Genomic DNA, 19,724 nt, shown 5'->3' with positions numbered 1-19,724 from the left:
CACGCAGGGCACACAGCACCGCGCCCTCAGGGCTCTGGAGTATCTGCACTGAGGGAGATGTTCCAGACAGGAGCAGAAGGACACGATGTTTCTCCCCCATTAGTGCAGCACGGCGTGGCTCGGTGCCAACCCTCGGGCCGGGCCTTTGCGGCGCCACTGTCCCGTCTCGCTCCCCGCTCCCCGCCCGCCGCCGGCGCCACGTCGCCGTTCCGTGCCGTTCCGTGCCGTTCCCTCTGGAAAAGGCCCCGATCCCGGCGGGACCAGCCGGCTCCCACGCCCGCCCGCGGGGCCGCGCCAGGCGCGCTCCCGGCGGCGCCGCGGGGGCGCGCGCGGGCCCTGCGGCGGCGCGAGGGCAGCACCGGGCGCGGCCCCGCCCCCCGGCGCGTCCGCGCGCGCTCGTCCCGCTCAGCCAACGGGAGGCGCCGCTCGGCCGGGGGGGCGGGGCCGCGCCCTCGCCCCGCCCTGCACGGCCGGAAGGATCCGCTCCCGGAAGTTCCGGCGCTGCCGCCGCTTTGCGGGATAAACAGTAATGGCGGAGGCGGTGGCGGCGCTGGAGACAACGGCGGGCGCGGCCGCCGCGGCCCTGGGGTCACCCGCGGCGGCTGCGGGAGCGGCGGCCGTCGCCTTCGACTTCGCGGCTGTGCCGCCGCCCTCCGCGGGGCCGGGGGGAGGCGGTTGGACCAAGCAGGTCACCTGCAGGTACGCGCCGTCCGCGGCGGGAGTGGGGGGGGGGGAGGGCAGCGGGCGGGCGCGGCCGCCCTTCCATGTCCTTCTTTTCCTTTCCCTTCCCTTCTCCCCGCACTTCCCCCCCCCCCCCCAGCCCGGGGCCTTTTCCCTCGCCACCGCCGCCCCCCCCACCCCTCCCCCCACGGTCACGTACGCGCCGCGCGTTCCCGCACCGGCCCCGCCCCGCGCGCGTTCCCGGGGGCGGCGAGCGGCACCGGCTCCGGGCGGGACCGGCCCCGGGCGGGGCTACCGGGAAGGGCGGCGCGGCCGCGGTGCCGCCAGCCGGGCCCGCCGGTGGGGGCGGTGCGGCCCGCGGCCTTTCTGCAGCCGCGGCCTCGTGTGAGGGTGTTCCCCGCGGCCTGGCGCCTGCGGCCGGGGCGCTGGGAGCGGCCCCGCCGCCTCAGCAGGAGCCGCGGCCGCCGCTCATTGTGCGGGAACGGGCCCGCGGTGCTCGGCGCGAAGGGCGCCGTGCAAAAGGAAGTGCTGCAGCCGCGTTCCGCAGAGCGCCACAGAGCAGGAAATGCGGCGTGGTTGAAATTCGTGTGCGTTTCGGTCGAAATTTAGAATTGGGAATTAACTCGTGATTGATGCAGCGAAAACTAATTATTAAACTGGGGAGCAGGAGTCGGCCGTGACATGTTGCAGAACGCGCGACGCGGCCCTGCCTGTGTCACATCGAGGTTCTGTGTGCTGCGTCATTTCCTACCCGTGCTTCCCTTTAAACTATATTTCTGATAAATCTTCTCCCTGGGGTTATGCAAGCCGTACTGCGTGTTTAAAACTTGCCAGATGGACTATTTTTAAACCTACAGTGCTCGTCGGCTGGCAGGCAGAAAGGAATTTAAACCAGTTCTGTGAACGCAGACATATATTAGTTAATATAAAAGCAAGTGATAATGCAAGCTTAACATCGATGAGCGTTTCTTGGTTTTTAAATTTTTAAAAGTTAAATAAATTAATTAAATTATATTTCTCGTGTTTGTGGGCAAGAAGCAGAAGGGAGCATCCCTTAGGTTACATTAGGAAGGAATAGACTCTAGATCTCGATGGAATTTTTTAATCTCTCTTTTGCTTGCCTTTTCCCCCGTGTGTTTCAAGGGCAGGTTGCAGCAGCAGCACGGAGCCGCCGCTCGGAGCTCTCTCGCTGTGTGTGCTCCCTGCGCTGTTTAAAGCTTCCCTGCTCGCTGTTGTTGCTCCACATCTCTTTTGGCCGATGTTTTTTCCCTTCGGGAAGCACTCCCGGGGCGCTGCTGCAGGTTCTGCGAATGCCCGGCTTCGTGTGCGATGCCGGTGATGAGCCGTGCTTAGCTCAGCTTTCAGTGAGACGCAAGGTCAGTGCTCCCTCTGGTTAAGTTTGCCTCGTAGTTTGTGAAGATCGAAAGGCTCAATTAGGCAGATTGGATTCGTAAGACAGCTCTGGAATAGGTATAGATGCAGGATCGATTTATTGAAGACAGCGGCTGCCATAGTACAGAAGCAGTCAAGTTCATCAGTGTCCTGCAGTGCGGAGGGTTTAGGGAATAGATTTATTTGCAAACACTCAGGCCGAGTGGGAAGCTAAAGCTACTCTTTTGTAATGGTTAATGTGCTTTAATTTGAGCTGAAACAATGGGATCTCAGCCTTGGAGCTAATAAACGTCTCCATTCTTTGTTCTCTTTGCTTGTATCCCATTGCTTGCTTTATTAATTTTTATGGGACCATTCAAGTTGGAGGGAGAAAAGCTTTACTCAGGCCTTAAAATGAAATTAGTAATTTTGACTTGCCCTTTTGGGGACCTCTGATAAAAATTTTGGATTTCTAGGTTTGGTTTCGATAGGATATATTCATAATTAGGAAGATATGTTTCTTGCTATTAGATTTTTGGTTTACCTTTATAAATTGAGGTGAAGGAGTTAAATTTCAAAATGCAGGTTTTTAGTGTAGGAGGTAGAGCAGTTTCTGTTTGAATAACACTGCACAATTCTTTTTGTTCAGGCTTTTTTAGTTGAATCATCATATGGGTGACAGTAAATGCTGCCTGAAAAACTTTTTGGGGGAGAGTCCCTTCAGTATAAGGAGCTAGCATGTGATGGCTGGTGCAGAAATACTGCTGGAAGGCTTCAAGTTGGTACCACAAGTTCTTGCTGCTCCTTTGAATATCTGATGTGATAAATAGGTTGATTAATGAGTTTTAATTTACCACTGTGATATCCTTGGCATGGATGATGAATATCTCAGAATGAGAGACACAGTGACTGAGATGAAGGACTTAGATTTCTCCTGTACATACAACTTTGCTGAACTTATCCTTCTGTTTTTCTTTAAGCTAAATTTTAGAAGTCTCAGGGTGAAATATAGGAAATAATTTTCCCTGAGAGATGATGAAAACAGTTTGGGTTTTTTTGGTTTTTGTTCTCTAAAAATGTATAGTATTTTAATCTGGAATAAATAGCAGGGAAACAAAGCCAGTTCAGAACTTGTTTAATATTATGATCTTTTTCCTATTGATGGGTTAAAAAAAATAAAATTGGTCCTTACCAGGTTCCTCAGTCCTTCCAGCTGAGATGGCTACATGGTTTTATTGAGCAGTGCTATAGCTGATTTTTTTTTCCAAAGGCTTGACACTGTTTGTTCTGTGCTTGCATTTTCCAGATGTCATGCGACATTACAAGTCATCAAATTGACGTAAACAACTTACATTTCCCTTGTTTGTTTTAGAACTGAATGTAAATAAAACCCATAGCAACTAAGTGGTGTGCTTTGAGAGCTGGCTACGTGTTTGTACCTTAGCTGCTCTTCCTGAAAACCTGGGTCAGGTATTTTTTTATTTCATGTGAAGAGTGTACATGAGTAAAGAAAGGCCTCCTTAATTCAGTGCAGCACCAGGGAGAGGTGGAGAGCACAAACCAGACAGCGTGCCTGAATTACCCTTTTTAGGGCTGCTCTGGTCTGCATACCCTGAGAACTTCTCAAGGAGCTTATAGACAATAACCTCAATGCTGTTAAGATCAACTTTTTTCCCCCCTTTTACTAACTCCAGCAGCATTTCATTAGCCTGTAGTGTGGCTGAACACCCAGGAGCTGTGCTAGAGCAGCACGTTAGCTTCTTTTCCTGCTACCTTCTTCCCAGGAATTCTTGGTCTCTGTGTGGCACCTGGAGAAGCTAATGACTGCAGGTGGCTGTTAGCCTGAGCTTCCCCATCTGCCAGTCATGGCAGTGCCTTGGGTTTTGAAGGAGGTTTGCTGTAACATTCTAATTCAGCTGAGCCAATAGTTGGATAAAACAAATTAGCATTACCTGAAAGCAGAAACCTAAAGTAGAGAATACATCTGAATAAGGAAATGAGTTACAAGCTTCCAAAGCTGTAGAAGGTAACATTGCCTCTTGAGAAATATCCATGAAAATCAGGATATGCTATTTTCATCAAGGCATTCATAACCAGACATGTGTTGAACGTTTTTCAGTGATAAAATGCCAGTGCAGCCAATTCTTAATTTTGTCTGGTTGTCCATGTGTTGGTGTCACTCATGTTTTGTATAATCACCCAGTGAACTGAACTGGGGAAATTGTCTGGACTTGAACCCTGATGGCTTCTCTGGCTCCCCAAACAGTTAACCAAATTTCACTCGTGGATTTGAGTTGGAAGGACAGAGAGTAGTGCCAGAATAAGTGTTTTTTTGGATGACAGCATCACAGAGGCTCAGAGAAAATCCAATTATATACTTGTCTTGATCTAGTTTTATGTCTTCAAATGAAATTGCATGTGTTCTCTGCCTGCTTGGCCAAATGCAAGTTTCAGATGTCTTTTTACATGTCAGTGTGTAAGGCAGGTAACTCATATAATTATCAGTTTTAAGGATGCTTTTTTCCTATAACCACAGTAAAGAGGCTGATACCTCTATTGGGTAGGGTTAAATTGAATACTTAGTGTAAGTAAAGATGCTCCCCAGAATAAATTTCAGTATCTTATCCCAAAAATAATGCACTCTCTTTATTTTTTTTACTTGGACAAAGTGTTTTAGCCAAACACTGCAATTTGATACGTAAAGTGTTACATTCTTTGTGACCTTAAAGTAAAAATCTTAGCTCTCAGTGAGGGGGAGATTGTGGAAGAAGTTGGGGTATAATGTGTTTTTTCCCCTCCCACTCCAGCCTTCTTGTTCAAATAATGCTGAGTTTGCTGTTTAGGATTGAAGGCCTTTAAATGTGATGTGTGAATTAGAGCCTGGGAATGCTTTGCATTTATTTTTTTCCCTTTATAGCCTACAACTCAATATAATACATTGTGACAACTTTCAGGATTACACATCCTGCATCTGCAGAGGATTTTCAGACGTAAACTAGGAAGGAAAGGGGTTTGGAGCTTCGTTTTCCCTATCATACAGTGGAAAATCTAATTTTGGGATTTAGATACTTAGCATAAGTCATGTTGACCATATAGTTTCTATCAGATGTCCTCTCTTCAGGCTGGAGCCTTTCTGTCAGTCACTTATTTCAGCTGTAGTGGTGTCCCAACACTTCACTGCCTCAAGGAGCAGAGTGGCTGGGCAGTGATGTGATCCAGATTAAAAATAACCATGGGGGCAGCTAAAGGAATGCCAGGTTCCATTGCAACCATTTCCTGGTCTATGCCAGCCCCTGACTGTGAAGTTGCTGCCCCAGCTCATGGGGAAAGGGATGATGTGTGGAAATAAATAAGAGGTGGAGATAACACTTGTTAAGGAACAAATGTTGAACAACCTGAAGTATTTAAAAAAAAAAAAAAAAAGCAATCAAGCCAGAAATTCCAGTTATATTCTGGCTCCATGACTTCATGGGTAGTTGGGTTTGTTTTTGGTTTTGTTTCGGGGGTTTTTGTGCTTGTTTGTGGAAGGGAGGAGGTTAAATAGGTTTGGGGGTTTTTTTGTTGGGTTTTGGTTTTGTTGTTTGGGTTTTTTTTTCTTTTGAGGTGGGTCTTTGTAGATGGGTTATGCTATTGGTGGGTGGGTGTGACTTCTAGAGGGTTTTGTGTGGTTTTTTGTTCATGGTGGGGAGTGCTGCTTGTATAGCAGGGATGGGTCCTTGTTCTGTTTTTGCAACACCCTATTCCTGCTGGCATAGCTGTTTGTGCCTCCAGCTGACCCTGCAGAGCCCCAGCTGGGCCTTGTACTGCTTGCTTTTTGTGTAAGATCACATTTCTTACCTGGTTAATTTGTCTCTAGGGTAGAGACAGAGGATTTGGAGTGTGAATTTGTGTGTTTAGAGTGTGAATTGCAGCCTGATGGCAAGTGTCAGCTTGTGGTCTGTAAAGCTAGTTGAGATTTTTTTAATTCTTAGTATGTTGAATACACCAGTGGTATTGACATGTAGGGTTATCATTATGTTATCTCTAAACATTCAACCTCAGGTTTTAATATTTCCTGAAACTGGGTTGCAGATGTAGCTCTACTTAAATGTGGCTTCTTTCTAAACTGAAGTGTTGGTAAACATTTATGGATTCAGTTTTTACACAGGATTTTAAATTTTTGTCTTTTTTTTCTTCTTTACTCTTATGTGGATTAGGAAAGGTGTACTTGAACTTTTCAGTTGTAGTTTTGAGGATACTGAGTCTTAATGGTTATGGTGCACTGGATTTCCAGAAGCTTGTTCTTCTAGGTTAAATTCGAAAAAGTCTTCAAAACCACTCTTCAGTTCTCTTGAATAACTGCGTTGAAGATGCTAAATGAAACTTGTGCTACTTGACATGGTAAAATTGATGAAACTATTGAAACTGTCCAAGTTTTTCAAGACAAGCAGAGCAGTATTGAAGCAGGGTGCTTCAGTTTATTTGGCCCCTACTGCAGGAGAGTATGTGTTTTGTCAGATGTAAATATCCATCACAAACATGTTTTTCCTTCTTGGAGAGGAAATCACATTTGATTGAATTACTTATGAATCTAGAATAAATGTAAAAACGTGAGTGGTTTAGGGTTTGTCTAGGTTTGATTCTTGTATCCATTGTTGGGTTTCTGTAAGGTTTTTGCTTGTGTCAGGAGATGGGGGCTACAAGTAAAACTTGCTGCTTGGCCCAAGACTCTTTCCTCTTAGTGTCACAGCCCAGGGTAACTTTGCTTTGACAGGTTTGGTTTCTTTTCCCCAGGCTGCTGTGAGAGCAAGTCCCTGAATGTGTACACAGTTCACTGGAATAGCTGAGGTTTCATCTTTGCTCGGATGTTTTTTGTTTTTGTGGTTATACTGGGGCAGGGTCCATGAGTCTTCAGTGCTGTTCTTAATGCTGCATACCTTGATTTATAGAACAACAAGATCATCCAAATGCTTTTGGAGCTTCAGAGCTCTCCTGATCTCATCATTGTGTTCTCTTACAGGTACTTCATGCATGGAGTCTGCAAGGAGGGAGACAACTGCCGCTACTCCCATGACCTTTCCACCAGTCAGTCCACCATGGTGTGCAGGTATTACCAGCGAGGATGCTGTGCTTATGGAGATCACTGCAGGTAAGGACATGGCCCTGCCCATCCTGCAGGAGTCCTTTCACTCTGAATCCCTGAGTACAGAGCTCAGTACATCTCAGTGCTTTCCTTTTCCCTTGCGATTTCAGGTATTTATAAAAATAGCTTTGCACTGACTCTCTTGTCCTGCTAAATGCCAGGGTTTGCTCATGCAAATGCATGAGCAAAGGCAAGGTGAAAACTGGTTTTCATAAAAGTGATAGTTGTCAGCAGGGGGAGTTTTCTTATTTTTTATTAATAACATGAGTAGATTAGTTGAAATCTGAGACTGCATTCACACTAGCTGAATGGATGAAACTGAGTTATGATCATTATTTAAGTGATCATAAAAACCTGAAAAGGTAAGAATTTTTCTTCTTCATGTTGTCTCTTGAGGAATTGGTGCTCTGACCCTGGAACTACCATTTTGGAAAAGGAAGTGGATTTTGTCATATAAGTTCTTTGCCTGTACAAAATAGCTTTACTTTATGGAAACATACTATTAATTGATCTATACCCTTGAAATTATATTTAAAAAGAGATTATGAGGAAGAAAAACAGATACTTTCCTAGTGGAGCAAAGCTCTACAAGGGTTTAGCAATGTTTCATCATTAATTTTATTAAAACTTAACAGGAGTTTTAACATTCTGTCTTACTGCAGCTGTAGTTTGTGATTAAACATTTTGCAGAATGGTTTTATATGGTAGCTCATAGCTTTGCTTTCATGTTTAATAAAGGGTTACTATATGTAAGAAAGATAACAAAGAAAACCTCTCTGTAGTCTTCTATCTGCCAGTGTTGTTTTTCTAACGGTGTAGATCAGTGGTCTTCCAGCTTTGGATCATGCACCCCATCAGCTCAATATTTTTGAGCTCCCACCAACATACACATTTATTTATAGTTTATATATCTCCATCTCCTGCTGTACTAATGTTATGTGCATTATAAGACATAACCCAAAACCAGAATTTGAAAAAGGGTGTATTAAAGGTGAAATGAAAAATATTTAATAAATATTTTATAAACAGTCCAAAGCAATTTTTACTGTCACTAAAAGCCTTATTAATAATAATTTTTTTTTTATTTACAGTACTGTTGATTCAATGGGCTTTCTTATTATTTAAAATCTCAGTGTAACATTTTATTAGGCAATTATTTGAAGGTCTCATTCTGAGTTCAGTTTATATCAGTCCTTGGTTTTAATGGTGGTTGTAGAGGAAAAAAATCTTTCACAAAGATAGACAGATCCAAAAGGAAGTGCATTGTTGGCTGCTTGTACTGATGTGTGATAAATTTAGCCAGTGAGTTTCCACCTTCCCTGATGTCAGTCAGCTGTTAGTGCAGATTAACTGGAAGGTGCTGCATTTTTAGATTTTTAGCAAATGGGTTCAAAATACACTGGAATTCTTGAAAGATTTTTTAACATGTTAGAGAAATCACTTAGCAAATTTTTTAAGTGTACAAGATCTGAAAGGTTTTTTTATAGTTGACACACGTGGGTAGTTTTTGGCAATAAAATCTCATAATGATGGGAATGCTTCATTTTCAAAGTGTTATCTCCATATCGCAAATTTCCTTCAAAAAGCAGTTATCTGTTCATAGAAGGACTTTATCTTGGAGGGACAGTTTGAATGTAGTTGGGTTATAAACATGCATAACTAATCTGTGACAGTTTTTAAGTCCTTTACCATGAGATAATCAACAAATACCTGTGTGGTACAGAAGGTTTTCGTGGTGGCTCTCCACATCATGACTGTGTTAAATATTTGACTTTTTAAAGGTCTATATTGATGAAAAGCTCTAGTGTCACTTGGGTGCTTCTGGATCCATCTTTGCTACAATATCTTGGCTATGAACGATGAATTTCTGGTGGGGTTCTGCCCCTGTAACCTTACTCTGGAGTCTCTTACTGTGGTCAGAGCAGCTGCTACTTCAGTGGTTTTACTTGCACAGTTTTTCCATAAGGCATATTTTTAAAATTAAAGTAATTGTGTACTCTTGAAGATATCTCCTCCAGTGAATCTATTTGTCTTTGTTAAAGAGGTAATTTGTTGAGAATGTTTCTCTACTGGTACATCTTTTCTTTGGTGTCTCACAAAAAACAGTTCATTATGGAAACAGAATCTAGCAAGTATCATAAGCTGAGACATGTGAAAAACATCTGTACTTTTCCTTTTGCCATACAGCAAACTTCCCACACTGCAGAATTTTTCTGCTGCTTGTTTCTGCAAATCTCTAGCAGTGTTTTCTATGCATTTCCCAACAGTATTTGCTGACAAAGCAATGCCTTTTCCTTTGTCACCATATTGTTTTCCATGGGTTGTTTCAGTCATTTTTACCACAATAGGAGGAAAAAGGGGTCTGGTGGCATATGACTTTTTGTCTTGCATTTTTACATAACAAGCCTCAGAAAGGATTTCTAAACCCTTATTGTGAAGCTCTGCAAAGTACTGGATTGAGTAGTATATGACTTGAAACATCTTGGAAAAAATTGTGGTGGTTTGTCTGTGTCCTGGATGTTTTGATTTTCGGTGAGATGGCTTCATCCTTTCAGTAGCTTGTATCTCAAGGTACAGCATACACTGAGGGCACTGTTCGTTAGTAATAGTGAATGTAAATCCATATTTCAGATTGCCTTCTTGGTAATCTTGATCTTTTCTGTGATTCTCCTCCCCCTGAGTTCAAGAGCTAATTAGGTGGCTTTGTTTTTCTTTGTAGTGTGGCTGATGAGTAGCTCATAGTAGGAGTGGAAAGGTTAGCTCTGACTTCATTGTTGGCTTTTGCTCACGTTATCAGTGTTGTTGTCAGCCCACAGTTGGAGGTGTCTTTTCAAGCCACTTGTTCACTTTGTCAGGGTTAGTTTAGGTAAAACAAGATCAGATAATCTGTTGATTCATGAAGTGGGCACTGGCAAGTTGCAGTATGTCACAATATGCTGAAAGTGAGCAGACAAGGAGGTGCCACTGTCAACCCACTGGGTGGAACACATCCTCCTTCAGGGCACCTCACACTTATCACACATGGGCCCTCTGATGTATGGACTGTGAGGACACTTCCATCAACATGTATCTTAATAATAATAGTAATTTATTCTATTTTTTAAGGAGTAAAAACCATTAAGTTCTAGTGTTTGCTTCCTGCACCCCATTGGGTTGCCTTGAGCACCTCGTATGATGCACACGCTTTGGAGGTCACAGATGTAGAGATCTGAAGGCTTGAATTTTTAAATTTGTGCTTCATAGGATTGGGATTTCCAAGCTGACATTTGGTTAGGAGCACCTCTTTAATATGCAAGAACTGTGACACTTTGTTGTTTTTAATTTGACACAAGCTAAGTGAATCACAGGCACTTCACATTTCTGTATGATCTCAAAAAATTCCCTCCTGTTGTCCTTGAAATTACTCAGCAAATATCTAAGACTGTAATGGTACATTTGTCATTTGTTTTCCATGTAGTCTCTAGTTGCTGGAAGACAGATTTTTGAGGGAAACGATGCCTTTCTGTTTATTGTGGGTGGTAGAACTCAAAGTGTTCTGATTACCATTTTCCACAATGAGCTGAAAGAGGCATTGGAATTAAGTACTCAGATTGTGTAAATCTGAATGAGGCAAGATGCTTAGACACAGGAAAAGAATCATTTATGTTGGTAGGGATCTCTGAACCTGTGCCAGCTGAGGCCGGGTTGCCTAAGGCATTGTCCAGTCAAGTTTTGACAGTCTGCAAGCATGAAGATGGTGCACCCGTTCTAGTGTTTAACTGCTCTTCCCTCAAATTTTTTTCCTAATATTTATAACTGTAACTTCCCATTTTAGACTGGTGTCTACTGACTTTCATTCTATCACTGCACTGTTAGAAGACTCTGGCTGATCTTTGCTGTGGTTTCTGTTGGGTAGTTGGAGACAGCAGTGTCTGGCCTTAGTCTTCTCTTTCTAAAACTAAAGGAACTCATTTTTCTCATTCAGCAATACTGCACATGTGTAATGGGTAACTGACCAGTTTGGGACACTTTTGAAGATTGTTCTGTGTAAGTTAAGTAAGAATTGTGCTCTTTTTTTCTTCCAAAATCTCAGAGTACCTTACATTTTCTTGAGCGATGCTGACACATTGCACATGTGGAAGCATTTCTCTGTCAAGAGTCATCAGTAACTTTCTCTTCCTAGCCATTTCTGGGTCCTCTTTCCAAACAGCAAATTCACATCTTCATTAGTTTATTTTCAATACATGGGACTGCTTTCTGGAGGTATTTTTTTGTGCAAAGTTGTCGTGATGTGTTCCGTCTTTTTAGATATGAACATACCAAGCCACTAATACAGGAAGAAGTGACTGATGTGAATCCAGAGGCAGAAATCTATCCATCAGTGTCCTCAGAGTTTGCATCACTCCCTGAAACAGTTGAAGAATTTATTGCTGAGATAGAAGATGAAAATACAGATCTGGCAGCAGCAGGAGTCGGGGCTGAAGACTGGGTGAATGCAGTGGAGTTTGTCCCTGGGCAGCCATACTGTGGACGTGGTAAGCTGATCATGAATTTCCATAACAGTGAATTTCCATCACAGCCCAGCAATTTCTGTGTAGTGCATTTATTTTAATGCTTTTGAGTACAGCTATTCATATTTATTGATCAGTTCAAGTGAGCTTGGGTTTTTCAACATGAGTAGTCTGGCTGTTTCATTGAAGTGAGTCTCTACATGACTGGCTTTATCTTGCTGTGTTTCTGAATGACTTGAGAATCACCTTTGAAGTTTAGTTTGCATATGGGATGGGAGAAAAAATTACTGGTGATAAAATTAATATTGCTACTCTGGAGAGAGAATCTGCTGCCTTTGTGTTTTAGGTTGGCTGATTTGGTTTGGGGTGGTTTTGCAGTCTTCCACAGGTTTTTCCTGTAGAAGGAATTGAAGTCTGTTGCTTACTTTCGTGAATCCAGTGGCCAGAGACTGATAATGATTTATTCCAGTTAGCTTTCTAGAACTCAACTTTCTAATACTGGAACAACTCACTATGAGAATGAGACTGAAGAAGCTTATCATAGGGACCAGACTATTTGAGTAGCGTACTTGTCATCAGAAGAGTTTGAAGAAGTCAGAGTGCTCAGATTATACTGCTTCATCTCCACAGCGCTTCTCAGATTTGGATAAAGAACCCTCTCAGAGTGCTGCTTGGAGCCTCCTGCCATCCAGCTGGAGGAGGGTGGAGAGGAATGGTCAAGGGACACAAACAGTTGCTAGTGTAGAGAAGTTTGATTATAGAATTGTGTAATAGATCTTTGACTTCAGTCTATCCCAAAGGAGTGAAAACTTAACTACTACCTGTTAATGTGCCACCATACTGTCATGGAAGATAAAGCTTCTGTGCTTGTTGAGACAAAGGATTTTAAAAAATATTTTAATCAGAATATAATATTTAGATTGGAAGGAACCTCTGGATTTCATCTAGTTCATTTCCTGCTTAAAGGTTGACAGGGGCTTTGTTTAGTTCCTCAAAGATGTTCAAAGGGCCATAACCATTGGGAATTCTTTGTGGTGTTTGACTTCTTTCACAAAGAAAGCCTCTTCCCTAGTATGTAATTGGATTTTTCCCTGCCCCAGCGTGCCTTCTGTCTCTTGTCATTTGCACATCTGAGAAGAGTCAGCCTCTTTTCTGGGGCATCAGCCCCATTAATGACTGGCTGGCCCTCCACTAGAATCAATTCATTGCTAGTTTGAACAGCCAGAGATCTTCTAAATGCACACAGTCCTTACAGAAGAGCTGGTGCTTCTTCCTGATAAGTCATTACACTGTTAATATAAGTCATTACACTGTTAACTTTTACTAAAGCATTTTTTTTCCTAGGGGTTAGGCTTACTTTTAATGCAAACTTGTGCCAGATTAAGTTAGAGTTCTCTTCTGTGACTCTTGTTGCAAATCTCTGTTTTGTAGCCTTTGAAATTTGATGTATTTCAATGGACAAACATACTCCTCTGTTTCTCTTCTAAATAGTGGTACATGATGTCAATTCCCATGGTGACTATAAAAAAAACTTTACTCTTCTGAAGCAACTGTCTTTGTTAAGCTACAGAAATAAAAATGTGTGCAGTGTGTTCTGTCGTGTTTGCCTTAAAGCAGATTATTCTTGTCAAATTGCTGGAGAAATGTACAGATAATTGGAAACTTCAAAATGAAACCTATTTCTCAAGGTTACCTAGAAGCCTTTAAAATTGTCTTAGAATTATAAAGATTCCAGGTTGGCAGTTTAACTGTGCATAGCTGGGACTATAATGCTCACCTTTTACCACAGTTCTCTGATTTGAGACTAAACCTGGTATCGCAAAGATGTCTTCATTTCCTAGCATAAAAAAATAGTGATGATTGTTCAGGTACTCACTTAGTTGTACAGCTGTGCCACATTTTCGTGTTTGTTCTGCAGCTATTGCTGCTCAGTGTTCTGCAGTCATTGAGAAGAGTAGGAAGGCAGAAATACAAGCAACACTAAAGTGGGTCTCTGTTTCCTGTTAGTGAAAGATTAATGTGTTAATACTATGAAGTGTGTCCTAAAGTGCAAGCAGGTGGTGTGGGGATCAAAGACAACAAACCAGTTTTTCCACTAGTATGAATTTAACCCAGCTGACTGGGAAATGGGCAATGAGAAGGTGGGGATTGAGTCCACCTGCTGGTGAGCAGAGGTTTGGAAAACAGCAAACAGAATCCTAGAGAACAAATGTTACTCTGAGGGGTGTTTGATTTGTAACTGCTGAGGCAGTGAAGTCTTCTGAATTTTTCTAGTTGTGTTTTCAAAGAGGAAGTAAAACTGTAGCTGCTGCAGTGCAGTAGATACAGAAGATAGGCATGCTGTTCTAGCCTCACAGTAAAAGTTTATCATGAATATCTTATCTAAATCCACCCTCTTTCAGGTTGAATTTCAGTTTGAAACTGTTACCCCTTGTCTTACTACTACATGCCTTTATAAAAGGTTTCTCTTCATCTTTCTTGTAGGCCCCCTTCAGGTCCTGGAAGGCTGCAGCAAGGTCACCCCGGAGCCTTCTCTTCTCCAGGCCGAACAGCCCCCACTCTCTGAGCCTTTCCTCATAGGGGAGGTGTTCCATCCCTCCAACCATCTTCATGGCCCTCAGCTAGGTAAGAAATTGTGTGACAATATCAACTCAAGCAAACATTGGCAAATGCAACTTTTGAGGGACTTGGAGCTGAATGGTAGTTGTGATTTTTGTTATTTGTTACGGAACTGGAGTCTGTGGGTTTCAAATGGGAGGGCGAGTGGGATTTCAGTAAATATTTATTTTCATATTATGCTGAGCTACTCAGGGGAGATTGTAGAGCCTAGAACATGTTTTTTTTGTCACTTGGTGCTAGTTAACTGAAAGTCCTGGGGAAGAGGAGCTAGTGAACATACTTTGTTTGGGAATCTCTGACTAAGAATGAGCAGGTTGCCAGGTGACTTGTTACTGAGTTACTCGCTTTGAAAAGTACTTTTCTAACAAACAGTCTACTCCAGGATCACTGAGTGACCACTACAGTCAGAGATGTTTCAAGAAGCAGACTTGATCTTACCTTTGAGTGCTAATATTTTTCTACACTAATCTTCAATATTTGCTTTTTCTTCAAAACTTAAGTTGCAGGGACCTGCACTTTCTTTTCCTCTGTCCTAAGACTAACAGACTGATACATGCCTATTGTTATGTCTTTGCTCCATGGGGATTAAATTGTGCAAGTGTGCAGTTTCCTCTGATTAATTTAGAGAAGGAGTCTATCCTTCACTTTAACTGATCCAAGTATGCCTTTGGTAGTTTTGGCTTGCTTCTCCAAATCTAGTGCTTCAACAGCTTCTAAAAGTTAGACTTCCTTATAGCATAAATGACTTGTTACTCTTGTAACAGCTCCTAGTTATGTAAATAAACTCCAGCTGCTGTTCTTTCTGGTGTTTACTCTGAATATAGTAATGCTTTGTGTTTATTACATCTTCAGTTTTCCACTGACTTCTTTTGTCTTCTAATTCAGCCATCATCCCACTTATGTAACAATCTCAAAAGGCTGGCTTGTTAGGCAGACAAGCATGTGTTTGAGGTACAGGAGAAGTATTCAGCAGTAGCTATCTAAGGGGGAAGAGAGAAGATAGAGATTTCAGTTCAGTTTAGAATTAGGTAAGGGAATTTACTTAGGATTTGGCAAAACTGATAGCTAACTTAGAATGCAGTGATAATAGCCTGAATTTCAGTTTCCTAAGGTTTGTGTGTCTGACTAATCGACTACATATCTGTTCAGGACAGGCTTTTTTAGCCAATATGTAGAATAGAGCTAGTTTGAGAGATGTGCACACCACTTTTCTATCAATCCTAGAGAAGCATGGGAATCCATAAATGAACATTTGTCCAGGCTAAAGAACAGTTTACTAATTAGCCAGCACATAAGGAATGGCTGGCATGGAATTGCCATACTAGCATTTTGTTATGCTGGATACACCTTTATTACTTCAGCTGTGTAATTACTGGGAAAAAAAACTATTAACTTGAGCTGAAGTGAAATTGATTCTAAAAGCAGGGAGAGATTTGTAGCCTTATTTAATGGTTGCTGAACAACAGTATATTTAAGCTGCTGAGGACTAGTGCAATTTTTCTAGGTGGACTTAGCCTGTAAATGGATCTTCCCTGACCACTGAAACTTTGATAGCTTTAATCTTGTCTGGGTTGAAGGATGAAGAAATTGGTCTTGAAATTAATTGAGTGGGGAAGATAATTTAGTTCAGGTTGTGGGTGTTTGAACTTGGACTGAAATTAACCTATTATTCTGTTTGGGTAGCTCTGAGTGTTCTTACTGCTGGTGCTCAAAATCTGAATGTGCTGCTTACTGTTGTTAATTTTGTTCCCAGCTGCTCCTTTCTGTGCTGAAGCACCCTTGCAGGAAATGGTGATTGAGGAAGAATATGAGAAGCAGCAGGCAGATGTGGAGATGAAGAAGGAGCTGTGCCCCTACGCTGCATTAGGAGAATGTCGCTATGGAGAAAACTGCGTGTATATCCATGGGGACGTGTGTGATATGTGTGGCCTGCAGGTCTTGCATCCCATTGATGCTGCACAGAGATCTCAGCACATAAAGGTAAGCAAACAACTGTCTGATGTTTAACAGCTCTAGGTTATTGCTTCCTAGCTGCCCTCAATCACTTGTTACTAATTCCCTTTCATTTGAAGGTGTGTGCAGGTCAGGCAGTGAATGAAATTCCGGTTGTAAACTAGACTGTTTCCTGCCAGGGCCATATTCAAAAGCAGCTGGATTTCCTTATCTCTGTTGGGAGAGCAGTCTGCTTAAAGATACTGAAGCTTTGTTGTTTGCCTAGTCAAAGTGGATAGTCTTTTAGATGGCCTTTTCATCTTTAAAAGTAGTGTCTGAAGGAAGGAATTTGAACTCTGAATTGATTGTTCCCCAGTACTTGAAGAATTTTTTTTGAGGATCAAGATTTTTTTTCAGCTCAGTCACACTTCATGCATTAGGCAAAACAGCAAGCTGAGTTTAAAAACCTGCTTAGACCTCCCCAGGTGCCCAGTCATCTCTGTAGTTGTTTCCTTTGTGTTTCCTTTTCAGTCTTGCATTGAAGCTCACGAGAAGGACATGGAGCTTTCCTTTGCCGTCCAGCGTAGCAAAGACATGGTGTGTGGGATCTGCATGGAGGTGGTGTATGAGAAAGCCAATCCCAGCGAGCGCCGCTTCGGGATCCTCTCCAACTGCAGCCACACTTACTGTCTCAAGTGCATCCGCAAGTGGAGAAGTGCTAAACAATTTGAGAGCAAGATTATAAAGTGAGGCACTTTCCCATTTCCATTGTGCTTTGTTGCTGTGGAAGCACTTAGTAACTTGTGACAACTTGCAGCAGAGTTTCAGTTGCAGACTACACAGAAATGCATACTAACTTCTAGTTCAGGAGGGAAATCATTGCTAGGGATAACATTTGCACTCTGATTTGGTTAATACCAGTTAAGTTTGCAAAACTCAGTGGTAGTAAATAACTGTTGTTTATTTAGTAGCATGTTGTCCAATGGTTACTGTTTAAGTCTTGGGCACCCAGGCAGGAATCTGGAAACAGATTACTCAGTTCAGAATGTATGCTGCTTAATTCATTACTGCTTTAGAGCATTACTTAGTTGGCAAAACATTTCTCCGTTTAAGGCTGTTCTAGAAAATACCAAGTTCCAATCAAATAAATATATAGGAAAAATACCAAAATAAATTTATTTAATTCTAAAGAAAAAGGAGTCTGTGTGAAGTGTTTTTTCAAGCTTTTCCAAGACAAGCTGACCAGCTGCCACTGCTATTGAGTTCTTGAAGAGAGTTTAGGTTATCTTCATGTGTAAGAGTCTAGATGGAAAAGTTTGTACAGCAAGTGTGTGAGTGCAGTACCTCTTTAAAGATGGATATATGCCATGACTTGTTATATAGGAGAGAGCACCCTGTAATGTGGAATTTTGCAGCAGTCTCTTCGTTTCCCAGGTCCTGCCCAGAATGCCGGATCACATCTAACTTTGTCATTCCAAGTGAATACTGGGTGGAGGAGAAGGAGGAGAAGCAGAAACTCATTCAGAAATACAAGGAGGCAATGAGGTATGAGCAGTGCAGCCTTTTATCAAACTGAGAGTGCAGAGATAAAGGCACACATGGAGAAGGGTGTTGATGTAAAGGCCCTTTCCACCACCACATGTGAAGCAGGTCTTTGCCTGTCTGCCCACAGATGCATGCATACAGTCCCAAAGCTATTCCTGTGTTCTCTCACCTCAGTCTTTCCCTTCTCTACAGAAAACACTGGTGGTGTAGCCGTAAGGCAGTCCAGGCTCCTGCACTGCACACCTTTGTCCCCCTGCATGCATCAATCCACATGTAATAAGTAATTTCTGCGTATAGGTCTTGTACTCACAAAATGCCTTCTGGTACCTGAGATCCTTGTGGACTGCAGGTAAATGCATTTCTGAAGTGTGATTGGGGTGTGTTTTAAGTAGGGGTTGTGATGTTTTCCTTTGCAGCAACAAGCCATGCAGGTATTTTGATGAAGGCCGTGGGAGCTGTCCATTTGGAGGGAACTGTTTCTACAAGCATGAATATCCTGATGGCCGTCAAGAGGAGCCACAAAGACCCAAAGTAGGAACCTCAAGTAGATACCGGGTTAGTGCTGCTGATTAATTGTCCTTGCAATAGGCAGAGAGCACAAGAGGGGTGGGTATTATGTCTTCTTCCTTGAGAAGAGGATAGGCAAATATTGACTTTTCTTTTTTCCACTTCCGATAGACCTCTGTAATGGTGAATTTGAAGGAAGCGGTGCTCTAAAGTTTGTGAAAGCTGGAGTCCAAGATGGAAAGACTAGATTTAAAAAAACTTTGCTACAACATACTGAAGTAGAAATGTTGGGTAGCATTAATAGGGGTGTGTAAGGGTAAATTCTGCTGGAGGTCAGTATCTCCCTGAAAGAGAAATGTGATTTCTTGCATGTCCGAAAGCACCCCGGGGGCGTGTCAGCCTCTGGAAAGGCTCCTGCTTTGTCCCGCTTGGTCACCTGGGGAACGCTTGTGCTCCATTTGCAGGCCCAGCGGAGGAATCGCTTCTGGGAGTTCATCGAGGAGCGAGAGAACGGAGATCCCTTTGAGACCGACGAGGACGAGGTGGTGACCTTTGAGCTCGGTGAGATGTTGCTCATGCTGTTGGCGGCCGGAGGTGATGACGAGCTAACGGATTCCGAGGATGAGTGGGACTTATTTCATGATGAGCTGGAAGATTACTATGATTTGGATCTATAGCACCTGTCAGTGGAGTGTGGACTGTTGTCTTGGCTTCAGGCAGTAGCTATTACCTGTGGTGTTGTGGCAGTGCCTGTGTTTCTCCTAGGCAGGCCGATCAATTCCAGGTGCTGTTGTAATAACTTTTACCCAGGGTCTGTCTCTTCCCTTCCCCTCCTCTCCCACCCCAGGAGTGTTGTTTTTCCTCTGTTTCAACAAATAACAAGAAATAAATCTTTAAAATGTTAGTTTTTGTAAAAATGAATTTAACTGTCAAACAGTTAGCTTAGATTTGTTGCTTCATCTGTGTACCCAACAGAGTTCACCCAGTTCCAGGGTTAAAGTGTTTACAGGACTCCCACACTCATTTTGAAGAGCCCAGATACAAAAATGAGCAGTGGCCATGCAGTGGGGATGTTAATTGGCTGATGGCCTTTATTCTGTCTTTGTACCAATATTTCTGATTTCAGGCCAGATACAAATATTCTTTCTGGAATCAGCTCCGTTCCAGCCCCCTCATGTACACGTCTTCATTTGTGACTTTTGGTCTCTGTTTACTTGCACATTACTATTACTACTGTGTAACCAGAACCAGGTGTGAACGTTCTGGATTTTTACTGTGTTTAGCATGAAAGGAAAATGTCTTTGTGAAAGGAGAACTCTCTATGTGTATATACAGATAAATGTAGAGTTGGACCTCAAGGATGGGGAGACTCTGTGTAAGTTAAAAATAACAAAACCATCTTTCACCCCCTCTTGGTGCATGAAGTCTTGCCTCCAATTGGACATGAAACTGGTCTA

The 19,724-nt window shown here is 42.8% G+C and overlaps 1 protein-coding gene across 2 annotated transcripts; it reads left to right on the top strand.

The window, feature by feature from the left end:
* Positions 1-492: 492 nt before the first annotated feature.
* Positions 493-19,706, top strand: MKRN1 (makorin ring finger protein 1). Of its 2 annotated transcripts, none has more exons than XM_033058396.2 (9): positions 493-699; positions 7,052-7,180; positions 11,462-11,688; positions 14,149-14,289; positions 16,037-16,263; positions 16,747-16,961; positions 17,650-17,760; positions 18,177-18,291; positions 18,732-19,706. In XM_033058396.2, exons 1-9 carry the CDS (start codon positions 530-532, stop codon positions 18,942-18,944), a joined length of 1,548 nt encoding a protein of 515 aa, XP_032914287.1. In that variant the 5' UTR covers positions 493-529; the 3' UTR covers positions 18,945-19,706. The 2 variants fall into 2 exon arrangements, with proteins under 2 accessions (XP_032914287.1, XP_032914286.1); XM_033058395.2 differs by having other exon boundaries at positions 18,177-18,315.
* The last annotated feature ends 18 nt before the right edge of the window (positions 19,707-19,724 follow it).

Source organism: Catharus ustulatus, chromosome 4, assembly GCF_009819885.2.
Source record: "Catharus ustulatus isolate bCatUst1 chromosome 4, bCatUst1.pri.v2, whole genome shotgun sequence".
NCBI lineage: Eukaryota > Metazoa > Chordata > Aves > Passeriformes > Turdidae > Catharus > Catharus ustulatus.
The sequence above is the reverse complement of the archived record's forward strand: the minus strand, read 5'-3'. Positions and strand labels throughout refer to the sequence as shown.